General features: G+C 35.7%; 2 protein-coding genes across 3 annotated transcripts in view; both read right to left on the reverse strand.

Moving 5' to 3' along the window:
* Nucleotides 1–2,518, reverse strand: part of tnk2b (tyrosine kinase, non-receptor, 2b) — an 84,440-nt gene extending 81,922 nt beyond the window's left edge. Inside the window, exon 1 of the mRNA XM_051125139.1 lies at nt 2,261–2,518. The gene's annotated coding sequence lies outside the window, so the exon portion shown is untranslated. The remainder of the gene's footprint in view (nt 1–2,260) is intronic.
* Nucleotides 2,519–4,238: 1,720 nt separating this feature from the next.
* Nucleotides 4,239–17,185, reverse strand: tfr1a (transferrin receptor 1a). Of its 2 annotated transcripts, none has more exons than XM_051125346.1 (18): nt 17,052–17,185; nt 14,189–14,239; nt 13,701–13,935; nt 13,381–13,561; nt 13,053–13,275; nt 12,661–12,783; nt 12,478–12,573; nt 12,251–12,390; nt 10,205–10,374; nt 9,982–10,101; nt 9,786–9,871; nt 9,196–9,259; nt 9,017–9,084; nt 8,839–8,909; nt 7,157–7,241; nt 6,820–7,047; nt 6,543–6,695; nt 4,239–6,058 (listed from the first exon to the last, which is right to left on the reverse strand). In XM_051125346.1, exons 2-18 carry the CDS (start codon nt 14,219–14,221, stop codon nt 5,816–5,818), a joined length of 2,319 nt encoding a protein of 772 aa, XP_050981303.1. In that variant the 5' UTR covers nt 14,222–14,239; nt 17,052–17,185; the 3' UTR covers nt 4,239–5,815. The 2 variants fall into 2 exon arrangements, with proteins under 2 accessions (XP_050981303.1, XP_050981311.1); XM_051125354.1 differs by having other exon boundaries at nt 14,189–14,236; nt 17,052–17,183.
* Between the last annotated feature and the right edge of the window lie 7,947 nt (nt 17,186–25,132).

The following is a 25,132-nucleotide window of genomic DNA, read 5'->3' on the forward strand; positions in this document are numbered from 1 at the left end:
AGTGAAAGCAGTAATGGAAAAATTCTTGGCAAAGGTATTACTCTCCACAAGAGGAAAACACTATTGAAAGGATTGATATTAACACTCAAGCAGAACGCTGACAAAAAAGCACACCACCATGAGTAAACACTGGGGGCTGAGAGCTAGGAGTGGGTACTTCTAAATGCTAACGCACCACAATTACATCATGGGCAAAGCCGCAATATTAAACATGATACATAAAACCAGTGGTGAATAAATCACCACTGCAGACTATGAAGCAGAAAACCAGTCACACTCATCACAGCAAGCTAATACGTTCAGTAAGGCATTGATCTGTACTGGATTTTGTGTACAAGTCAATGAGCAGTAAGAGTCCTAACCGCTGTGTAAAAAAAAAAATAAATAAAAAAAAAAAATTGACTGGTCTAAATGCTTCACTATTGTAATGCACTATACACACGCATGCAAAAATTTGCTGATGGGCTGAATGCGAATTTCAATAGTGGCAACTACTCATGCAAGCCATTTATTCTTTGATCTCTCATCAGAAACTGTTACCGGTTTGAACTCGGCCTGCCATAAAGAAGATTGGCATGTGGCCACATTTCTAAGTGGTGAAGGGATGCTGCTATTAACTTCAGGCACACAGCCAGTGGAGGTAATCCTGGGCTCACTGAGCCTGTCAAAATGAAAGCCATCACCTGAGTCAGCGATCTGCTGACTACATAAGCATGGTGTCAGTTATCAGTTTGCTTCCTGAATTTCTCAATCAATTTTTCAAGCTTCTCTCCTTGTGATTCTCTTTCGATACTTTAACATCTGCTGCTCAGTGAAGCCAAAGGTACAGCACAGAGCGAGTTGGTCAAAAGCGTACTGTAACACACACTAATAATGACACTGAGGGAATGGTCTAGTTCCAGTTAAATAATCAGACCATTAATCTGCAGGTACCGTAGAACAAATCTTCCTTGGGGCGAGAGGATGCGTGTCTTCAGTCAGCTCTTTTCTTTACCAGCAAAAAGCCGAGCAGCAGCGGGTTTTGTGGCCTGGCTTGCCTTTACATGCTGGGATACTTATCACACCTAGACCAAGATACAAGGCCTAGGGGCAGCACTTATTGAACAACAGTCTTTATCTCAAGACGCTCTGAGCACTGGCAGGAAAGGCAGCCCCCTAAACTACAAACACACAAATGAGAAACCAACTGAACAGACGGCCTCAAACCATTTATCACCTCGCAAACACACTGAAGGTCTGCGGCAGGCATCTTCCTCTTTTAGAAAAAAACACACCCCTACCTGCAGGCCTGGATGAGTCACGCTGTGCTGCCATAATACAAATAATGACACTTTTTATGCCAGTCATTACGCAACCCACTCAGATTTACATGCTGCTGCAATGTAGGTTAAGAGCAACAGCTGCAGTTATACGTGTGACCCTGAGCTCTAAAGCAGCCATACATTCTCCATCTGAATCAACCTTTTGTCCTGCGTGACTGTAATTCAGCATTGATCACAAGTGAGTCTTTCTTTGTTCACAGTAAGAGGCAGTAATGCTAATAACAATGGCAGTGATGAGGCTGCTGCTTCTAATGTCACAAATGAATGAAGATGCAACAAGAATTCGAGGAATTATATAAAATAAAAATTAAAAAAATACATAAAAATAAAAGTCTCTGACATATGAAGTGGAGACTGTTTGATCCAGGACTGCCTGCTGACGCAAAGAAAGGGGTCAGTGTCATCTTTGGAAAGTGACGCCAGCATAAACCATGTGGTTTATCGTAGTTCAATTTTGATTTTAGCCTTTAAGTACTATACATCTTAGCACTCCTCACCCAGAAATGAGACACTTTCACATAAAATAGAGGGAAATCTCACATAAGGCCCACAATAATTAATTGAGTAACAAGTTGAATATGATGAATCCAACACCTCTTACAAGACTATAAATTATGCCTCTCAAAGTATCATACACATGTTAAGCGTAATAAAAACTTAACGAATTTGGTCAAATCTTATATGAACACCAAATAAAGACACTACTAGACTAAGGATGAAATTATCTTTTAAGCCAAATTCCCGCCACTGACTTTCCTAACATGCAGGTGGACTATTGAGATCAGCGCGAGGACAGATTTATGAGGAAACGTTAAAACAATTTGCTCTCTTAATTTGTGTTTATCTGTTACATTTCACGCTCTTGTGAAACTGATTTTTACAGCAGCGACAGGTAAGGTGTTCCAATAATCCGTGATACACACTCTTTTAAGTCCTACCTGTCAGACTCGGTGTTCACTCGATAACGCCAGGTGTCTGGTGACTGAACAAAACTTCACTCTGTGTTGGTCCTGTGTGTGTACGGCAAAGTTCAACGAGTTCTAACGTTTTATGAATTTGTTTTAGGGCGTAATATGCTTTGCCCTACAACCGCTGTCGCTTTCTCACTCATTTCTGCCTCTCGTTTCTGTCGCTAAATTACAACAGCACTCGAAAAGCGTCATTACTCAATCTCACTCGCGCTCTGGCTGTACATGCTCATGCTTCTATTGACAACCCACTCTTAAAGAGACAGGACACTTTCACTATGACGGCAGTCCACACGGCACTGAACTACAGCATAACAGCTAACTCTTAACTTCATTTTGAACTCTACTCTACAGCTTTACCGCCAAAAAACTGGTATGATTTTTAAGTTTCTATTTAATGTGCCATATTTCTATAGGGTTAGAGAAAGACGTACTTTGCTTTTGAAACGCTCCTTTATTATAAAGCCTGTTGCCATCAGGCTGTTAAATAAATAAATTAATGAATTAATTTGATGGATGTTAATATATTAGTTAAATTTACAGAACCTCTCGGCTTAATTATGGCAGCCATAAGATAGTCCAAGCGAATTCTTCAAAGTGCTCTAGTTCTACCATGTGGTTATTTAAAGAATTGCAGACAAGTCCCAGCTGCACACAAATACTGGCTGTCGATTTTATGGTACAAGGAAACATCCTGTGCATATATTTAATTAATTGAAAATCATAGACATAACCTAGGACGTCTACTGGTTGCACTGTCTGTTATTTCTATATATTGACCTTAGACCTATCTGAAAGTAGCCAGCTTCTAAATTATTTTATTATTATTATTATTATTATTATTTCAGATTGAAACCATGATGTCATAATTTATTTTAACAATCATTTTCAAGAAAAAATAAATAAATACATTTAACCTATTAGTACAACGTATTTGTTTTATTATTTTAGCTTGCCATTGTACATATAAGCTGTGATTACAAATAATATTTCAAAACATATTTGGCTAATTGAGTCATAGACGGCCAGGTTAACATCTGAGATTCAAGAAGTGATGAAAAGAACATAATTTTAGTGTCAATTTAGTCAGCTTGGATGAGAATTCCTGTACTTTATGCCACAGTTAGATAACTTAACACAAAGAGCTTCTACAGATGTCACAGTAAAGTGTCCGCAGTTTAAATGATTTACTCAAACTTATGAAACTGAGAATTAGTGCATCATGTGTAATGCTATAAACAAATTATATAAAAATGTTGTTTTTAAAATACATTTGTTTTATGCTAAGTATACTACAAATATATTTACAATTATGCACTTAAAAAATACCCTGCAATTATACTAAACTTGTATATTTAAAGCCTGGAATAACTCATTTTGTACTTAATACACTTTAATTGTGCGGAAGTAGTGCTGAAGTCCAACTAAAGATATACTTAGTATACTAGTATATTTGGTTGTGCTGAAGTGAAACTTTTGCATATTTAAAGATCTTACAATTCTTATCAATAGTGACATTAGGGTTAATATTAAGAAATGTGCATTGTGCACAAGTAGTACTCAAAATGAAGTTCAATGACAATTTTTATATCAGTAAGCGATATGTCAGTAAATATGTTAATAGACCTGAACTATTCTTAGTATAAAGTAAATGCATTTTAAATCTTTTACTTTTTTACTAGGGTAGACAATCATGAAACTGTAAGTCAAAGAACTGTAAGTCAGGAAAGGATGAATACTCTTTAATCTCCATTTTAATTTCCTCCACACACAAAAACATGCATGTATGTCTGTCTGTGTCTGTCTGTGTGTGTGTGTGTGTGTGTGTATGTATGTGGGGTTTTTTTCTTTTTTATCAGTGCATAAACATTATTTCCCACTTTTCAATTCATATTGTTGTTACCTGACAACCATAATGATAAAGACAGATGATACTGGCATCAAAATGTGAACAGATGAATAGTTTGTAATTTAATCTCACTTTGATTTGCAAGTAAAACAGCAAGAGTGAAGTTAAATACACACAAAGAAAAGAACAAAGAGAAGGGGAAAAAAAGTATTTTAGAAGCTTCATCATAATCTACAAGGCACAAATAAGTAAATACACCAAAAACAAAAGAAATACAAAAACCGAATAAGAGAACAGAACAGAATCTTATAGAAGCCAATGACAGGATCGTACAGAGAATGTTTTTATAGTTTTTAATCTCTGCTGTGATCCTCACCCACTCCACATTTGATTAATCCAAGGCTAAAGAAGGTAACAGCACTTGATGGTGTATGAAAAACTGACAATAGATTACATGACTTACAATAGATAACTACTATGGTAAGAGTGTGTGAATAGATGATTTTGTACATCATCATGGGAAACACTGTTCCCAATAATTACATCCACACCACAGTGAAATATGAGGGGCACTGCCCTCGATATCAACACATCGGTAGGCAAAAACTACCATCATCTTTGCATTATGGAAGGCACTGCTTCCGATAATGATTCTGGATCAGTTATAACATTGATTCAAAAGGAGGATACCAAAGACTGATGCATACAAGTAATTTAACAGCTTTTTTTTAAACTATCATTTAAGAAATACAATGTGTAGTCTCTGGCAAATAGCTTTTGAAAACAAGGTTATCTCCATAGCAGATGCTGCTTTGACATTTCGACAGTATAACTGTCATAATTATGGAAGGCACTGCTTCCGATAATTATACATTTGTTAAAAAAGGCGTTACAAAATGATATTTATAGTGATCCCTGTCACTGATAAATAAAAAACTAATAAATAGAAATTTCAGAGCCACACAGGAAAGCCTCTTTATATTATTTGACAGAACTGATCTGAAAAGCCCCTGAAAAAGCGTATCCTACCAGAAAATTGGAAAAAATACTGTGCTTTCCAGATGTTTTATGATCACAGGTAAGTTAAGTTACAAACAAAACAATGGCTGATTGTCTAACTGGAGGCTGTATGAAAAAAAAAAAAAAAAAACTCCTTTAAATTCAGACTGTTCAGGTATTATGCAAGAAGTTCCTAAAAGGAGTCTGAAAATGTTGAAAATAAACTAGTAACACTTTCCAAATTTGTTAGATCTTAAAGGAATAGAGGGTTAGTTACCTCAATGTCAGTCTAGCTCCTTATGAATTTTGATCTTTATGGATTCAAAGGACGAATTATACCACAAGTAATATGAGACACTTTCATTTTATGCCCTTGTGCCTTTTCAAAGTTTGGTGAAGAGTGACCAATACATTCTTCAAATATCTTTTTCTTTTTTCTTTTTTTTTGTTTTTTTTTGCGTTTCACAGGAGAGGACTGCAATCATATGAAGGTGAATAAATGATGACCGTGTTAAATTTTTGGGTCAACTATTGCTGTAAATACTGAGGTAAAACTCTAACTATAAACTTGTGTTAATAGAGCACCAAAATCATTTTCTGCTTTAATTTTCCTTTTTTTCCTTGAGTGATGATTCAAAGTTATCACATAGTTAAAGAAATGAGCCAAATCTGCTTGTCTAAATTTCATTATCCATATCCCATACTTCCCCTGCCAATGCATTGGCACAGCCCTGGATAGTCCAGGTGGCAAGAGCAAACTGATTCTTGAATTGGTCAATGTCAGCAGATTCAAGCCCTCCTTTAATAGCTTCAAGGTGATCCACCAGAGCTGCCAGAGTGTGTGATCCAGAGCCAAGCAGTATGTGCCGGAATAGACTCTGCCGCGGAGACACATAGGGAGAGAGAAGACTGCCTTCCACCTTCAAACAGACAAATCTTGTTAACATTCACACTGTAAAACAGCAGATCTACGGACAAACTACAGTTGCTGCAGAGCTGTTGCTGTTTCTAAGGTTGTATATTCCTAAAATGCAATCTGAGAAACATTCAAAAGGGTTTTAAGGCTGGCATTTTGTTGCTTTTAGTCTGTTTAGCTTTAATGTACTATGTATGCTAGAATACCCATAGAAATTAGACAAAAGTGAATGCTTAGCGATTATACTTATTTAATATGCATCTAATACAATTAGCAATTATATGCACTTAAAATGTAACTTTCTCTTCTGAGAAAGCGAAACAGAAATATTGACGATTTATCATCATATCCATTTTTTTTTTCCCAATGAAATGACCCTTTTCTAATACCACTTGCTTTTCAATAGCAGCAAAGCAGTAGCAAAGGCTACTGGATATTTAAAAAAGCCTTCTAATATATGTAATAGCTTAACAAATAATGTTATTTACCCTCATAATGCGATTGTTGATGATGCGACATTGCTCCATGTCTTCAAGATCACTGTTCCGGATGGCTGAAAGAAGGGCAGTGGCAGCACGATTGTATGACCCCTGAGCTGATAGAAGCCACTGCATTGTAACAGTTGAAGGAAGGCGGCCCGACTTCGGGAAAAAAACAAAACAAAACAAAAAAAAAAGTAAGTGAAATACAACTCCCTGTAGCCTTTCTGTACTTTACAGAAAATCATCAAACATCAAGCTTGAGTTCATAACCACGTAGACTCACCATTTGGCGTGATTCAACTTTAGACCTGATTTGAGACACATAGTTGCGGATGACACCGGTATACTTTGCTACATTCATCTTAAGCAGGTGGTCATGCACCAGGCGAAGCGTAACCAGTCCGACCACCTCACCTGAGGTCTTGGCGAGTTTCAGAGTGTTGTAGGAAGTGTACCGTTCCAGATTTTGTTCGGTATCTTCAATAGTTCCATAAGGGTATGACTTTGAAGTCTGAAACACATCAGCAACATGTTAACTGTCCATCTTTCATCATGAAACAAACTGTAGCTGAATCGGTTTTACTCCATTCTGACATTTTTAGTGAAACCTGAATACTTACCGAAGTAAATCGAAATGAAAGTGACGGGATGCCCGAGAAGGTCTGGAATGGATAAACAGAGTGAGACAAACCCATTGGCTCCATTCTGTTAAAAAAAAAAAAAAAAAAAAAAAAAAGGTAATTTGTGTTTATATGGATATTATACAGTATATATAGAATGAGTTTAACAGTGTAGTAGTGTTGTTATTGTTTTTTAAAAAAAAAAAAAAAAAAAAAGTTAAAAATATGAAGCTACGGTGGGGAAATAAATACTTTGATCCCCTGCTGATTTTGTACGTTTGCCCACTGACAAAGAAATGATAAGTCTATAATTTTAATGGAACGTTTATTTTAACAGTGAGAGACAGAAAGAGACAAAAAAAAAAAAAAAAAAAAAGAAAAAAAAAAATAAATTATAAATTGATTTGCACTTTACTGAGTGAATAAGTATTTGATCCCCTATCAATCAGCAAGATTTCTGGCTCCCAGGTATCTTTAACCCTTTAACTGTCACTCCCATTTTTGAATACAGACATAAAAATGCACTATCCAGACTTAAATTTTTATAATTCATGAATTAAAACATTTTGTAATATGATTTTAATGTACATTTTCCGTGGTAATGCAGTGTCTAATTTTAAAATGCCTTTCAAAGGATGAATTTTTAGATTTTAAGTATTGAACTGATATATAATTTCTTATGATTTCTAAAATGTGATAGGGAAAAAGGCAACGAACAAAGTCTTTTGTGACAAAGGTCAGAACTCATGTTATGATGTAGATTTTTTTTTAAGTTTAATCTATTTCTTTTCCTACATAATTTGTAACATAAAAATATGTTAAAATATCTATTTAGGAGTCTCAGACCTTTCCAACGATGTATAGTTTGTCATGATTAGATTAGGATTTATTTGTAATATGGTGAAGTAAACTTAGGTGTCCCACAGAGGGGCAGTGCCCGCAAGGTCCTCCTGCTCAAGAAACCACATGTACATGCCCGTCTGAAGTTTGCCAATGAACATATAAATAATTCAGAGGAGAACTGGGTTGGGGTCATATGAGACCAAAATTGAGTTTTGGCATCAACTCAACTCGCCATGTTTAAAGGAGGAAGACTGCTGCCTGTGACCCCAAGAACACCATCCCCAAACATGCTTTGGTGGTGTTTTTCTGCTAAGGGGACAGGACAACTGCACCGCATCAAAGGGATGAGATGTGTGCAAACCTGGTGGCCAACTACAAGAAACGTCTTACCTCTGTGATTGCCAACACAGGTTTTGCCACCAAGTACTAAGTCATGTTTTGCGAAGGGATCAAATACTCATTTCACTCATTAAAATGCAAATCAATTTTTAACTTTTTTTTTTAAATGTGTTTTTCTGGATTTTTTTTGTTGTTGTTGTTGTTCTGTCTCTCACTATTCAAATGAGACTTTTTATTGTCAGTGGGCAAATTTACGAATTTAGAAATGTACGTTTTAAGTTAAAGTATTAAAATTACTAAAACTGAAAGTAAAATACAGATAAATATAAATATTTAAAGTAATAAAAATAACAAAAGCACATAAAATACATTAATTTAAAATATAAATAAATAATATAACAGTATTTAAATAATACTAAAATAAATAATACACTGGTGCTTCACCCAATAAAATTAAAAAATAGAAACTGTGGAGCATAAGCAGTGCAAAACAAACATACACAGACTTCTCCCAGTTGGATCCAGCAAACTGTTCATGCAAGGATTTGGTTGCATCAACTGGAGACGAGACCTGCATGGGGAAAAAGGTTATTTCTCTTTTTATGACAGACAAAACAGCTATTTTTTTCTGCTTATAAGTACTTTGATGCCAAAGATTCAGCATTTGTGATACATCACCTGTTTCATAGTGCTCTCTAGTAAGTCATACAGCAGTGGACTGGAAGTTGCTTTGAAAGAGTCAGCCCCTAAAGAGAATGTCAGATGCTGTCATCAACTCAAGATCAAAGTTCTTCAACTCTTCCAAAAAAAAAAAAAAAAAAAAAAAAAAAAAAAAAAAAAAAAAACTCTTTACAAACCTGAAATAACTTCATCAAGGCTGATGTAAGAAAACATTTTCAAATTCAAGGAGGTCAGGTAGCCCTGTGGGTACAAAAACCACAAATATATTCACTAACTTTGGAATTGCATACTAACATACTACAGTACTCTTCTTATTTCTGCAGTATATAGTACAGTATGTGTATTGTGCACAGATATATTCTGTATATTTCTATTTTGATTAGGATCCCAAAAGTTGAGATATTTTACACAAAATGTAACATTTCCAAGATGATATAACTAAAAGGCAATGTAACGATGTAGCAGTTTATTGTTGAATAATCCCCAGTGTTTCAATTACTATTTTTTTTTAAAGTAGGCAGTGTATACAGTGCAATATTTACTGACTAGTACTCTATTAAAAACACAATCATATACACACTGCAATTAAATACAGTACATACATTCATAATTAATTGATTATTGATGTATGATTATTGGTTTAATGTACTGTATGTACTGTACATTCATGTTATTATTTGTTGTTATATCATACAAACACAGAGAATTTACTCTATATTTAAAATGGTTATTGTTAAACAGAAGGCAGCCAAAGATGCATTCATACCTCCAACCACTCGGTGGCCCCAACGCTCCCAAATTCACCAGCACTCCAGCTAGCAAAAATGATGCTCCTCTTTGGCTTGAATCCATCTTTGAAGAAAATAAAGATTCTTAATTAAAAATTAACATGTAACATTCATTATATATCCATTATATAATGACATTTACTTGTCACTGAATACTACTTGTACTTAATGTACCATTTTTGATCATGTCTGTGATAGTTCTGGCCAACTCCACCAGTAAACTAGTGCCAACTGTGCTTCTGGCAAATCCAGGGCCCCATGCATCTCGCTGGGCTCCGATCACCATATAACGATCTAAAGTAAAGGACGAAGACCCAAATTAAGTTATCAGGGACTGGGACCAATTACTTGTTGATATACACAGTTGTTTAAAGCAGAATATAACAGAATAGAGTACCTGCATCCGTATAACCTTTAATGACTCCAAACACATTGTGGATTTTTTTCTGAACAAGATCATTGTTTACTTCAACTGTAATAGTATCGCCATCATCGCCGAGATTGTACACGGTATTCCGAAGCATCCCATCACTCCAGCCATCAGGGGAAGGACGACCACCTAACTTGCTGTTTGAAGACAGGAGCAAACATGTGAGACAAACATGTAAATACAGGAAATATTAACAAACCTCACTGACAAAATTACTGAATCCTTTAAATCTTCTAATGGAAAAAGTGAGTGGTGCTTGCACATGCAAAAGTTGCTGCCAGGATGCTAGGGTGATCTGGGTGATTTCCAAGACTGAGTGTTTTTAGTCCATTGCTGCATGGGGTTGATAGATGGTTGCTCTGCGTGGTTGCTACCGTTGATTGTTGCTAGCTTAGGTATAAAAAAAAAAAAAAAAAAAAAAAAAAGGCCAACACTAAGCCTATATTATATTCTTATATTCTATTACCAGATTTATATTCACATTCATAAGAATAAACTCTTCTTAACTGTTTTTTATTATTTTCTAACTAAATGTGACCCTGGACCACAAAACCAGTCATAAGTGCACAATATTCGAAATTGAGATTTATACATCATCTGAACGCTGAATAAATAAGCTTTCCGTTGATGTATGGTTTGTTAGGAAAGGACAATATTTGGCAACTATTACAACTATTTATACAACTATTTAAAAATCTGGAATCTGAGGGTGCAAAAAATCAAAATATTGACTAAATAGCCTTTATACTTGTCCAAATTAAGTTCATAGCAATACATATTACTAATCAAAAATTATGTTTTGATATATTTACGGTAGGAAATTTACAAAATATCTTCATGGAACATGTTCTTTACTTAATATCCTAATTATTTTTGGCATAAAAAAAAAAAAAAAAAAAAAATCTATAAATTCGACCCATCCGATGCATTTTTGGCTATTGCTACAGATATACCCGTGCAACATAAGACGGTCCAGGTTTTGTGGTCCAGGGTCACAAATAAAGTTAGAAAAATTCTGTATTCCCAAAAAAAAAAAAAAAAAAAATTTAGAATGTTCATATGTATTTTTAAAGATCCCTCTAAAGACAAAATATAAATTTAAATTCCTAAAAGAATGTTCTGAAAATACTTGTAAAACACCTTTCAAATTCTAAAAGGTAAGATCTTTAATGAATTTAGATTCAAATAATAATCATTACAACTCTATTAAGCACTTTTTTGTACATTAATATAATATATATTACTATTACTATGATGTGCATAAGTACATTGACCATTAAAGTAAACAACAATGACCAGTCATGATTAAGCGTGATGTGACTTTTTGCTGAATTCTTAACTCTGTAACAACTCTACAAGTCAAATAGTGAATTTTATCATTCTGACAATTTTCAAACATATGAGAGAAAAAGGAGGAAATGGCCAAAATTATTGGAACACTAGTATTTTCACCAGCTAAAAAACGGTTTTAAGTCCATTATTTCTATCTTTTGCTGTTTTGTGTGTCAGTAGGAAATATCAGTTTACATTTCCAAACATTAATTTTGCCATTTTTAACTGTAATAATCCAATGAGATTTTTGTTTGCACAAGGAGTCTGACAACAGCCAGTGCTCCACACAGATATCTAATCTCATCATCATCATCATCCAGTCTGTCTGGAATGACATGAAAAAACAGGACAAACTACATCCAGAAGAACTGTGGCAACGTGACCAAGATGCATCAAGAAACTTACCTGCAAAGCTATAGCACTGTTAAAAGTTTTAGGCACTATCAATTAACTTCTATTAACTAAATTAAACCAACATTTGGTATGACCATCCTTTGAGTTTAAAGCAGCTTTTGCCCTAGGTGCACTTGCGCATAGTTCTTCAGGTAGCTTTGCAGGTAAGTCTCTTGAAGCATCTTGGAGACATTGCCACCTAACTATTAGTAATGAGTGTGTCAGTAACAGCAACAGTGTTTAGCAAATAGTAAATAGCAAGAGAAATAATGAAAATCACAACTGCACCTCATGATCTCAGCAGCCTGTCCTATGGTTATAGTTTGGGCCGGAATGCTGGGCAAACCAGAAGACTGAGCCGGGGGAAACTGGGTATGATTGAAGGAAGGGAATCCTGGAGTGTAAGGATCACCAGTGCCAAGATGGACCTATGAAAAGAACATTTAAAAAGATCAACTTTACATAAACTTCTTAATGCATAAATATTCTGATAACAGAACGGTTCCAAAACTTACATGTCCAAAAAGAGCAGTGTTTTCTCTAATACTGTAGTTTACAGGATCTGGATAAATTAGCACAGCACTAGCATTCAACCTACCAGCATTTGCAACCTGTATTAAGCAAATGAAAACGAAAAAGGTAAATAAAGAAATATCAGTAATAACTGTCTTAAAATATGAATGTGTGAGAGAACCAACCTTTTCAGCGAAACTTAAAAGTCCAGCTCTGACCAAGACAACCCTTCCATTCACATCAACATTCAGCTCCTGTAGGCGCCTGAAGTCCTCTGCTCGTCCATAATGGGCATACCGAGCTGCACCCTACACAACAGAATAAGTAATAAGAAATGGGCTAAACTTCACTACAACATTCACTACAAACCTTCCCTTCTACTGCAGCTCTCAAATCTAAATTATATTCAAACTTGAATCCCAGATGTATGACTTTCTGTTTTCTGACATTTTTAGAAAAAATAATCCTTTTATATTATATTGCTCACAAGTTGTACAAACTAATTTTATGATACTTTTATTTTTATAGTGTTTTTTTGTCAGTTGGTTGTGTACATACATTCCCATTCAAAACTAACCTGCACTGTTTTAACTGCACTGTATGCCAAGTAGCCCTCAGTTGTTCCCACATCGTTGCCACGGAACTGGACTCTGTTATTTGAGGAACTAGGCTCATGGATTTTCACATAGTGCTCATCAGTCCAGGTACTCATTCCAAAAGTTTTGAACTTCCCTATGATTTTATTAGCAAGTGCCTCATCTCCTGTGCTTCCTGCCTGGTGACTGGTACTAGAGAATTCCCTACAAGAGGGAGAAAGACAATAAGGCAAAACAAAAACTTGTTATTTTGAATACCTGCTCAAGTTACAGTATTAAAAAAGCAACAGTGCAGCTGTGTGGATTTACTTGAGGTTGCTGTTAATGTTGGCAGTTGTCAGTTTCTTTTTTAGCAATGCCTTGAGATCACTCCAGTCTAATGAATAAACTGGTTCTGCTACCACTGGGGCAAACTCATTAGAGACCGGACAATCTGGCTTGATTTCTGTTTTCTCTGTGCTTCGATTAGACAGGTAACCAATGAGGTATCCTGAAAGACAAAAACATGAATTGTTTTTATGTGTAGAAATGGTTAGAGTTCAATGGTCATCATACGAAAAAAAATATGACCAATCACAATAAAGTATTCCATAGGTCCACATAATAAGCTTGAAAAGTTACTGGTTTACCAATAATGAAGAGGAACAGAATGCCGATGACAAATCCGCAGACGGTTTTGGGAGAACGCTGGTTCAGTTTGCTGGGGTGATACGGACGATTATGTTGGTTTATGGTTTCCCCAACACCATTAGCCTCCACTTCCTCATCCATATCAGATGACAGCTTCATCTCCACTTGGCTGTTGTCACCCTCCATGTTCTGGGTCAGGTTAAAGCGAGTGTAGGAGCGTGGCTCCCCATTGAACTGGAAAAATGCAGTTACCATTTTAGTATACTCATGGGCTCACTGTAAAAACACTTAATAGGCTGGACGCATTTTAAATCATGAAGTAAAACCAATATGAATTAAATTATAAATTATATTTAAATCTCAGCAATCGCACATCTTGTGTCAAAAGCTTGCTTTCTTCGTTACCTCTCAAATTGTAAATAACTGGTTCAGATAACTCTGTTACAATGCCATGACAAAATTTATTTGTGTGTAAAATATGTCTTACAATTTTTGAAATTGTTGTCCTGGCTTGATCCATCGTGGCCTCAAATAACTGCTGCAAGAGAATGAGAATTGTTAAACTCTATATCTAAGATCACAATCATAAAACAAAGTTGGATTCCTTATGTAAACAAAAAAGAATGTTAGCTGATTTTTAATAGCAATATTTTATTGTAATGCTGGTTGCGTATGTTCTGTTCATGGTTCTCAGGGTGATATGACACTGATCTTGAACTTTTACCTTAACCTGACACCTGTGTGTGTGTGTTGGTGCAGCGTCACACTTTTCTGTTACAAATGTCAATGTAATAAATCCTTCATTCAACAGGCAAGATTATCAGTGAACATACCAGTTCGTTATTAGTCTGAGTTATTGTTTTAGTCTGAGAAATCATATGGATTATAGCACATTAGTGATATTGATCATATTTTGGGGGCTTGATAGATGTGGTCACTATGAACTGTCAATAAATGAAATGCATAAAGATTTTTTGCAAAAAAAAAAAAAAAAAAAAAACTAACATCATTAAAAGTTTAGATCTAGATATAGATAATTGGTTTCATTTGCAAAAATCAATCCTAATAGCAATCATGTCAGTGTTTTATATATAATATTAATTTTGTGATAAAGATCCTCTTTATTTTACATTGTGGACATTTCCATGTAGGAATCTGCTGATTTTAAAAAGCTCACAATGACAGAAATGTTTATGTTTGAATGAACTCTCTCTTTAAACTAGGCTGGTGGTATGATAAACTTATTTTTAAATAATTAATACTGTATGTAGCCCAAAGTTAATATAAGGTAATCAAAGCTATTTTTTGTTGAATTAGAAACGTGTTGTTTCGATGAAATATAACCTGTCACATCAAATTTCACATAAACCCTTAATCTTTTTAATATAAGATTATAAAAGGAAATCATTATAAAGTTTAACAAACATGACTATGAACTGAGAGACAGCTCAAGGACTACATTTCTTTTTTCAGAGGTTGAAGGTTACAAGTTAATCTAATGATCCAAAGCACAAGAGGCAAACACTGCAGGCAAGATAAACATGCATCCTTGAGACAGTCTCATACAACAAACACTATGTTTTAAATTTGTTCAGAAATGACTAAAGGCATTTAAGTATACATCAAAAGAGTTTCACTGAAGGAATGCACCAAATGTACTCTGCTCTACTTGCTTGGACACATGCAAGCTAGAGATAGGAAAGTGCATACGGGCTACACCCTACCGGGAGAGAACGTGCACACAATCAGATCAGACCAATCCTCATGTCCGTTGGGGCCTGACATGTAACCTCTCACTGTCTTTTCCTGAGAAACTGCACAGTCTGCTGGGCTCTTTCAGGACGGCCCACTAATCTTCATTCCTTTTCTGAGCAATTCTATAGGCACGTAAACCCTAGTGCTTACCTATTTACTTCTACCTTTCACTGTGAGAACAATGAGAGTCAAATAAAACTCTAGATAAAGGAAACATTTATCACTCAAACCCAAAAATAAATAAATAAATAAATAAATAAAAAAAACAATAACAATTAGACAAGGGGAGGAAGTAAACCCAAGTTCAAGGACCAAAAATAAGCCAGTCCAATGTGTTATTATTGGGAAAAAATAAACAAATAAATAAAAAACCTCTCCATAAGCGGCTTTAAAATCCTAAATGATTTTGTAAAGTGCTGGTTTAATCCAATGCACCCAGAATGTAAACTACTATATACAGCTACTTAATCATGTGACTCTCTGCCACCATCACTTGAATATTTTTCTGAGAAGTAAATGGATGAATTAACCTTGTGCCATTTACTCACATTTAAAAATAACCTCCCTAGACAAATGCATTATAACTGTATTTTTCTGGCCATACAGATTAACGTCAAACTATTTTGGATCATAATCTACGTTCCCAAGAATTCCAGACATTGCTGATTAATCTTTACAGAACTGGCAGAGAGGATTAAAACTGTAGCAAATCATGTGATAGTCACACAGTGTGAAAACACACTGTAAAAATGTTTTGTTAGGTACATCAACATCTAAATTACCTGTTTTTATTCAAGATAAATTAAATATGAGTGCAACAAATGCATTTGTTTTTAGGGCCATATCAGCAACAACTCCACATTTTCACTTTTTTCCTCAATCACCAAAATTTATTGGTAAGCAATACTCGATTTTTTTTTATCCTGCAATGTAAATATTGTGCCTTTCAAACCAGTATTGATAATTAATTTAGACAGACAACACCCACAATCCAAAAGGACTTGAGTTAAATGGAAAGTACAAGTGCTCAGAGTTGACCCTGAAGAAAATGTCACATCCATCTGCCAGCAAATCACAATGTAAAAATGACAATTTAGTTAAACTAAAACTACAATTTGAAATTCGAACTTGAAACACTTCAATATTATTTCAATTATTAAATACTGAAACTGTATTAAAACTAAAAACATTTGAGACTATTCAAATTGTCACCAGAAAAGTTAGTTTTGTTATTAATCTAATTACATAACAAAACAATCGCTATCTAATGTCAGTTTGACACAATCTGTGTGAAGGTCAGTAGAAAGGGGTTTGCCGAGCACGTGCATGAACTCTCTCTAGTCAAATAAAGGTTAAGTCCAGTTCGCACCTGCTCTGTACAAGCATATACAGTAGCTGCCACACGAAATAAAAGCAACTATTATTAATATAAATCCTATCATTTAACTTTTAAGTCAATACTGTGAGGAATAATCCTTACTTAAGTGGTTCAGAAAGCTGTGCACCGCTACTTTTAAAGTAGAAATGACCAGCAGCTACCATTCTGTAGAAAATGCATTTATATTAGAAGACCATGAAGTCTGTGATGATCTTACCAATGCTCTCAAGCTCCTGCCTTACTGAAGGCGAAAGTCACGACTGCAGCACCCTAGTCACGACCACCGCGACCGCCGCACACACGACTAATAACCTTGGAGATCCTGCGAGATTGTAGAGTTCATATTGAGAGGGCGGGTAGTGGCTAGTGTCACTTCCGGTTTTGTCTTTTATGGATAATATTTATTTAGCAAGTATCTCCATGCAAGAGCCGACGAAGATTTGCTTTGTATTAAAATAGCTTTTTTAATTTAGCCTAATCTTGAATTTTCATTTACATTCTGAGTGTTTAGTATAAAATATGGTAATATGGTATTGTAAGACTACAGTAATAATAATTAGAATATACTTATTTTTATCCTATACTTATTGTTTATTATTGTGCATTGCGATTTTGTTGCTATACAAATTAATTATAATAACATGTACTATGTGTAACAGAAAGTTTTAAACTTAAACATTAAAATTTTTTTCGCAATAAAAAAATCTTCGTATTTTAAGTAATGAAAAGATTGCTTTATTTTCAAAGTGCCTGTTCAGCAGACTCACACACCAACATCTGCAACTGAGCAGGCAGAAGAAGAACATTTGGGCCAAAGTAATCTAACCTAGGAGACATTTTCCAGGAGGAGCTCAGGAAAGTAAAAGACACAACCAATGTGGGTTTTCTTCAAAATTTAGCAGCACCTGTGAAAATACTGTGAATAATACAGTAATTCAAATTTCGTTTTAACTGGAGCGACTTCATTCTCTGACCGCTGAAGCACATTTAAGTAAATGTTTCTTACCGCTGAGATTACATGTAGTGGTTCTGCAGGAACACACTAGTCATGTTCATCAGTATACTACTTATTAAAATCATGTCATTTCATCAGTTAGCAATAAACATGTTTAAGTATCTGATGAGAAAATTAAAGCAAAATATATGCTGTAAAATTGATTATATTAAAATATTCACTGGTCACACTTTTTATGATTCAGACCGCCCCCCAAAACAATTCCCCTTTTTGTCCAAACATCTTCCTCCAGGAACAGTCACAATGATGTTAATAAAGGAACACTCAACTTTTTTTTTTTTTAAATAGGCTCATTTTCCATCTCCCCTAGTGTTAAACAGTTAAGTTTTACTGTTTTCGAATCCATTCAGCCGATCTCCGGGTCTGGCGGTAGCACTTTTAGCATAGCTTAGCATAGATCTCTAAATCAGACTAGACCTTTAGCATCTCGCTAAAATATGACCAAAGAGTTTCGATATTTTTCCTATTTAAAGCTTGACTCTTCTGTAGTTATATCGTGTACTAAGACCAATGGAAAATGAAAAGCTGCGATTTTCTAGGCCGATATGGCTAGGAACTATACTCTCATTCCGTCGTTACCATGGGTGCAGCAGGCGCAATGATATTATACAGCGCCTGAAAATACACTGCGCTCACGTCAGACGTCATATCGTAATTACCGTAATTTCGAGATGACAACATGTGACGTTCTACTCGGAGCTGTTCACGTCCTCAGACTCGGAATTATGCTTTTCTATGGCAGCACTATCAATGCCTAAACAGAACCTACATTGGTCCGGTGTTACAGCGGTCATATGGTACAAGTTGTAACGCTCAGATTACGGGAATTCCGATATGGAGTAAAGGTGCATTTACGCCATATCGGAATTCCCGTAATTACGAGATTCCAACTTGTAAAAAGTGTTCATGTCCTCGTAGAACTCGTAATTACAACTTGTGAACTGGGAGTCTTCTGAGAGCTACGACTTGTACCACATGACCGCTGTACCACCTGACCAGCGTAGGTTCTGTTTAGGCGTTGATAGTGTTGCCACAGAAAAGCATAATTCCAAATCTGAGGACGTGAACATGCTGCGTTCATGCCATATCTTAATTATTGTAATTTTGAGATGACAACATGTTACATTCTACTCTTAACTGTTCACGTCCTCAGACACTATCAACGCCTAAACAGAGCTTACATTGGTCAGGTGGTACAGTGGTCATGTGGTACAAGTCGTAGCTCTCAGATTACGGGAATTCCGATATGGAGTAAAGGTGCGTTCACGCCATATCGGAATTCCCGTAATTACGAGATTCCAACTTGTAAAAAGCGTTCACGTCCTCGTAGAACTCGTAATTACAACTTGTGAACTGGGAGTCTTCTGAGAGCTATGACTTGTACCACATGACCGCTGTACCACCTGACCAACGTAGGTTCTGTTTAGGCGTTGATAGTGTTGCCATAGAAAAGCATAATTCCAAGTCTGAGGACGTGAACATGCTGCTTTCACGCCATATCGTAATTACAGTAATTTTGAGATGACAACATGTGACGTTCTACTCTGAGCTGTTCATGTCCTCAGACACTATCAACGCCTAAACAGAGCCTACATTGGTCAGGTGGTACAGCGCTTATGTGGTACAAGTCGTAGCTCTCAGAAGACTCCCAGTTCACAAGTTGTAATTACGAGTTCTAAGAAAACGTGAACGCTTTTTACAAGTTGGAATGTCGTAAGTACGAGAATTCCGATATGACGTGAATGCACCTACAGCTCAGAATAGAATGTCACATGTTGTCATCTCGAAATTACGGTAATTACGATATGGCGTGAACGCGGCATAAACGCACCTACAGTCTCCCTGTGCAAGCAGGTGGTCACGTTGATTATGCTGACGGAAGTTAGCCTATTTTCAGGGGCTGCGTAATATCATTGCGCCTGCTACACCCATGGTACAGCAGTAAAGCTCCTTGATTATTACGCCAGAATGAGAGTCATATCAGCCTAGAAAATCACAACTTTCATTTTCCGTCAGGTCTTAGTACACGACGTAACTACAGAAGAGTCAAGTTTTAAATAGGAAAAATATCAAAATTCTTTGGTCATTTTCAAGTGGGATGCTAACGGTCTTATCAGATTCCATGATCTATGCTAAGCTATGCTAAAAGTGCTACAGCCAGACCCGGAGATCAGCTGAATTGATTCGAAAATGGTAAAACTCAACTGTTTAACTCTAGGGGAGTTGAAAAATTAGCCTATTTTCAAAAAAAGTGGAGTGTTCCTTTAAGTCTTGCTCAAGGGCACAATGATAATACGAGAAATGCATCCACATCCAAATCTTTATATTTTTTTTTTTATTAGATTTTACTTGTATTTATGTAGTTAGTTTTATTTGTTTATTTCATTTTGTAGATAGCAATAATGCTGTTATTGCTGATTATTGTTTAGAGTGACTTATGTTTCATAAGTCTCTTTTACCCACTATTATGTTGCTAGTATTAGGGAAACCCATTTGTGCAAGACACCAAAGCAGGTTTCTTTACAATCTCAGACACAATGGGTGGTCTATGATTTATGCCTCTAATTAACTATTGCTGTGGTTTAGAATGAATCCCTCCTTTTCTGGTGCTCAGCTGAGCCATTTCTTCCAGCTTTTATAATCAACCAATGTGTGATAACTTTTTCTTCATGAGGATAATCACAATAAAGAGATTTTGTTGTGTACTTTGTCAGTGAAATGGAAGAAAGTGATAACAAATGTTTTGTGAGCAGACATCTTTTCTTTCAGAGTGCTTTATTTATTTGCAACAAGTCTTTACAGAACAAAAGGACAGTGAAATGTTATTTATGTGTACACCTTAGTCTTTTCCTTCTACCCAGACTCTGAATTAGTTTCAGTAAATCACTGATATACAGACTGCGTGTACTGCCCTGCTGTTCGACAGCATGCTGGTTTGGTTTTCTCGTTTCTTCACCGTTTCCCATGAAATAAAATTCATGTCCACACAAGTACTTCTGACACTCTCACGGTATTACTGCAATTTTTCATTCTATCAAAGTTAATTCCATGTCTGCCTTTAAACAAGCAGATCAATAGATAAATACTCAAAAACAAATACACTGCTCTGTTTGATAGTAAACATTGCTGCAGAATCTGTGAGAGTATTGAGGCAGGATATCAGAGGATGAACCAGTCAGAGAAACTCATAACAAAGTCTTACCCTCACCCATCTGTGCAACATTCACACACACTTATCACATAAACATCTGCCCACAGATCCTAAACCTGCAGAGCAACACGTAAATCATTTTCATTCTCCATCTGAGGTCATCTGCAGGTTCTCAAACAAACTAATTATGAGGAAGTATTCCATTTCACTGCATTACCATTTACAGCATTTAAAAGTATAGGATTATAGGGAGAAATCCATCAAATGTATAACATAATGTTATATTAAATGATATAATATGTGATCCTGGACCACAAAACCAGTCATAAGTAGCATGCGTATATGTGTAGCAATAGCCAATGATACATTGTATGGGTCAAAATTATCAATTTTTCTTTTTTCAAAAGAAAAAAGAAAAATCATTAGCATGTTAAGTAAAGATCAAGTTCCATGACAATATTTTGTAAATTTTCTACCGTTAAAATTTTAACACTTTTTGATATATTAACACTTTTTGACCAAGAACTTTATTTGGATAACTTTAAAGGTGATTTTCTAAATATTTAGATTTTTTTGCACCCTCAGATTCCAGATTTTCAAATAGTTGTATTCCGGACAAATATTTATTTATTCAGCTTTTAGATATTGTATAAATCTCAATTTCAAAAAATTGACCCTCATGACTGGTTTTGTGGTCCAGGCCAGGGTCGCATATAATAAAAATATTTACTTAATGTCTGTTGTTCTTTATTAATAAATAAAATAAATATAAATAAATAAAATGGGTTAATACATTTTGATTATTTGATACCATGTGCTTTAGTAATGGAAACTGTGTACCAAATGTTACATTATGTTACGTAATGCCGAGTTGTCATGTTATTTTAACTTTTTTTTTTTTTTTTTCATAAAACTCAAATTAGAGTTCACTCAAAATAATCTTACACATCACAATATATAACACACAGCATTATAATTATTTCATGTATAACAGCTGGCTACACTTTTAGTTTTTGATGTCTTTTTTTAACTAAACCATAAATTACATCCACTTTTACTTTTGACGTGCAACTAGTTGAAGGCTAGCAGTCAGACTGTTTTCTCTTGTACTGCATGTGATGCACAGCTGTGGTGGACTCTTTTCAAGGCCTTCGTGTATTGGATATGAGCACCAGACACAGCTGACAAGCTGCAGAACACCATGACCTTCAGCTTCAGATACCCGCCATGGCCGCACACCTCAAGTATGAACTTTTCCTACAGCAGCTGCACACACACATTATTGCACACAATTCTTTCGCGCGTCTTTTTGGTGAGGCACACACCCAAAGCCTGAAAGGACTTCCTAGCTTTCTCAGAAGATCCTGTTATCAGGGTCTCACACGCAGGGGGAGAGGTCCGGCATACAACGAGAATGAGATCAGAGAGAGAGAGAGAATAATGGAAGACACTCTGCCCTTCCCTGACCCTTGATTCTACCTCAACTGCAGTTTTCTCATATTGCAATCTAATCTATTATTTAAACAGCTATAGCAGATGGAGCAGAAAACAATGCAGGTCTGACTAAACAATGCAGGTCTGACTTTTTTTTTTTTTTTTTCAAACTTAAATCTGTATGACTGAATGAATTATAGCACATAAGTGGAATAGGCTACTTTTATGATATTCATGGTGTCCTTTTTGAAGTTTGAAAGCTCCAGTAATTTCATGGAAAGAGCCACTAGTATATTCTTCAAAATATTCAAAACAAGTGACAAATTAAAATATGGGAAGTTTAAGAATATCTGTTTTATTCTTTGAAAAAAAGATTGTCGACTTGAAGGAAGAAACAGTGTTGCTCAGTCAGTGTGCTATCTGATAGGAGTGATTCCATTAAGTAATATTTTGTCGTGAAGAACATTTCAATTTCTTTATGTTTGGTTTGGTCAGAGGTGAATCTGTGTGAGTGTTTCACTCACAGCAGAAAGTGTTATTGTTACAGTAAATGTGAGACCACAGTGACATGCTGAAACTTCACATTGAGTTCATGGAGTTTAATGGAAAGTGCATGCGAGCATGTGAATACAGCGTTGTTCAGCGGCAAAATTATATTAATATGTTTGGCTGTTGCAGCTGAAGTAGGCAGAAGTGCACCTTTAGTATTTAGCCACACTTTGTCTTTGTTTTCCTCACTCACATACTTTCTATCTAACCACACCATCTGTTCATTTAAATATTGTGGCTTATTATTATCTTAAAATGTTCAGTCTTAGCTGCAACGTTTTATTAGGAGTAGTGTTAGCAAAGGTGACTATCACTATTACTGTTGCTTATATTTAATGTTAGGGATTTGAACAAACCCTTAACCCTTAACACATAACCCCTCCTGCACAATGGCATCTCAAACCTTGTTGAGGAGAGTATGCTATTACTTTAAGCGATCAGACTCATGACCCTTTCGATTTTAAAAGTATATTTTTTAAATTTGTATATGCACAAATTGTATTCAATTTGTAGCATTAATTACATAACATCCCATTTAAAATACAGTGTACAGCATAAATTAATACATCCCATCTAAAACTTTCAGTTCAGCAATTATTTTTTACTTAAAAGACATGTTAGGGTTTTTTGTTGTGTTGCAAAAATGAGTACACCCTCCTGAAAGTTACTTTAAAATAACACACACACACACACACACACACAAAATGAGTGCAAGTTTAAAGCAATTTTTGATCAACAGCTAAGTATATTAAACCAAAACTTTTTAAGACAAGTAATTTCCTGACAATCAAAAGTGTTATATAGCCTACTGAATCATACTCAGACTTAATGCTGGCAACACTGGAAACCCTTGGGAGAGAACTGCCAGTGGACTTACATAAAACAGAACAATGGTACAAGAGGAAGAGCAAATATTGTTTTAAGTGTGATAATATAGCAGAAGTAACAACATTCAAAAACAATGGACTTGTGATAAGGCTCCTGAAAAAAAATCAGGTCTTTACTTTAAGTTTTCATTTAGTGATGAGTGAATTTTTGCTAGAAAAAGAGCTGGGGAAATAACATGCAAGTGTCTCAGAGCCAGCAAAAGCTATGAAAAAGAGTGACACTTTGTCTCACAGAGTATGACACAGCCTGCAGAAGTGACATGCATGGTTGTCGTCATCACTAGAATTACCCACTGTAGCCAAAGCACAATAAACTTATTTAACCTCTTCCAAGGCCCATATTTACAAAATGCAGACTTCTGGGAATCCATACTCTGATCTCAAGAGACCAAGTAAATCATTTCAGAGTACAGTGAGAAGTGCCTGGTTCCCACAGTAATGTTCAGTGTTGGGCAAGTTACTCTGAAAATGTAATTAAATTACTGATTGCTGATTACTCCTTTAAAAAGTAATCAAATTACTGTTCTGATTACTTTATTTCAAAAGTAATTAGTTACATTACTCGTTACGTTACTTTTTCTGTACATCCACGAAATTTACGTGAAATAGTGTGTGTTGCCTTGCCTAACATCCCAGCATAAATGCTCTGATAAAATATTTGTTATTAAAGCATCAACATTCACAAACCGCTGTTATTTTAACTAAAAGCAATAGGCTGCTGCGTGCATGGTTACAGAATGCACGGCATTTCGAACGGTGATAGGATTCTCTGATCGTCCATTGCATTTCAGAAATCAACACTGTTTGCTGCAAACACATGTTATAAATAGAAACTCTGCCTGTGCTTACGCCTGTTAATCGTTTTTGTTTTATATAGTTGTTCTTGTTGCTTTTGTGCAATACATGATAAGCAAATAATTTGTTTAAGATATTTTGTGTTTAGACAGTTCTATTTTGCGGGAATCCCGCGAATCATTTTATTCTATCGCATCCCGCACACACATGAGTATCTGCCCGCCCGCGCCCGCGCCCGCACTCGCTCATCAGGTCTTGTATACCGCTGAAGTCTTCTATTCTCTTTTGCGTCGAGTCCAATGCTAGTGGATTAGAGACCACTCTCGCTGGACTCGACGCAACAGAGAGCGGCGCAGTACGACAATAGAAGCTGATGCGTTGCTCTCCGCACCCGGTACGTTCTCAGTAAGTTTTAATGTGCCGTGCTGCCCTTCCAGAGGTTTTAAATTGGATATGGAGTTTTTCAC

This window comes from Labeo rohita, chromosome 2 (assembly GCF_022985175.1).
Source record: "Labeo rohita strain BAU-BD-2019 chromosome 2, IGBB_LRoh.1.0, whole genome shotgun sequence".
NCBI lineage: Eukaryota > Metazoa > Chordata > Actinopteri > Cypriniformes > Cyprinidae > Labeo > Labeo rohita.

Excerpts from the sequence above, each read along its gene's own strand:
- tfr1a (XM_051125346.1), bottom strand. The coding sequence starts at position 14,221 with ATGGATCAAGCCAGGACAACAATTTCAAAAATT. Across the intron at positions 9,085-9,195 it reads CCTTGATGAAGTTATTTCAG|GGGCTGACTCTTTCAAAGCA; the intron begins GTTTGTAAAGAG and ends CATTCTCTTTAG. Across the intron at positions 6,696-6,819 it reads AAGTTGAATCACGCCAAATG|TCGGGCCGCCTTCCTTCAAC; the intron begins GTGAGTCTACGT and ends TTTTTCCCGAAG.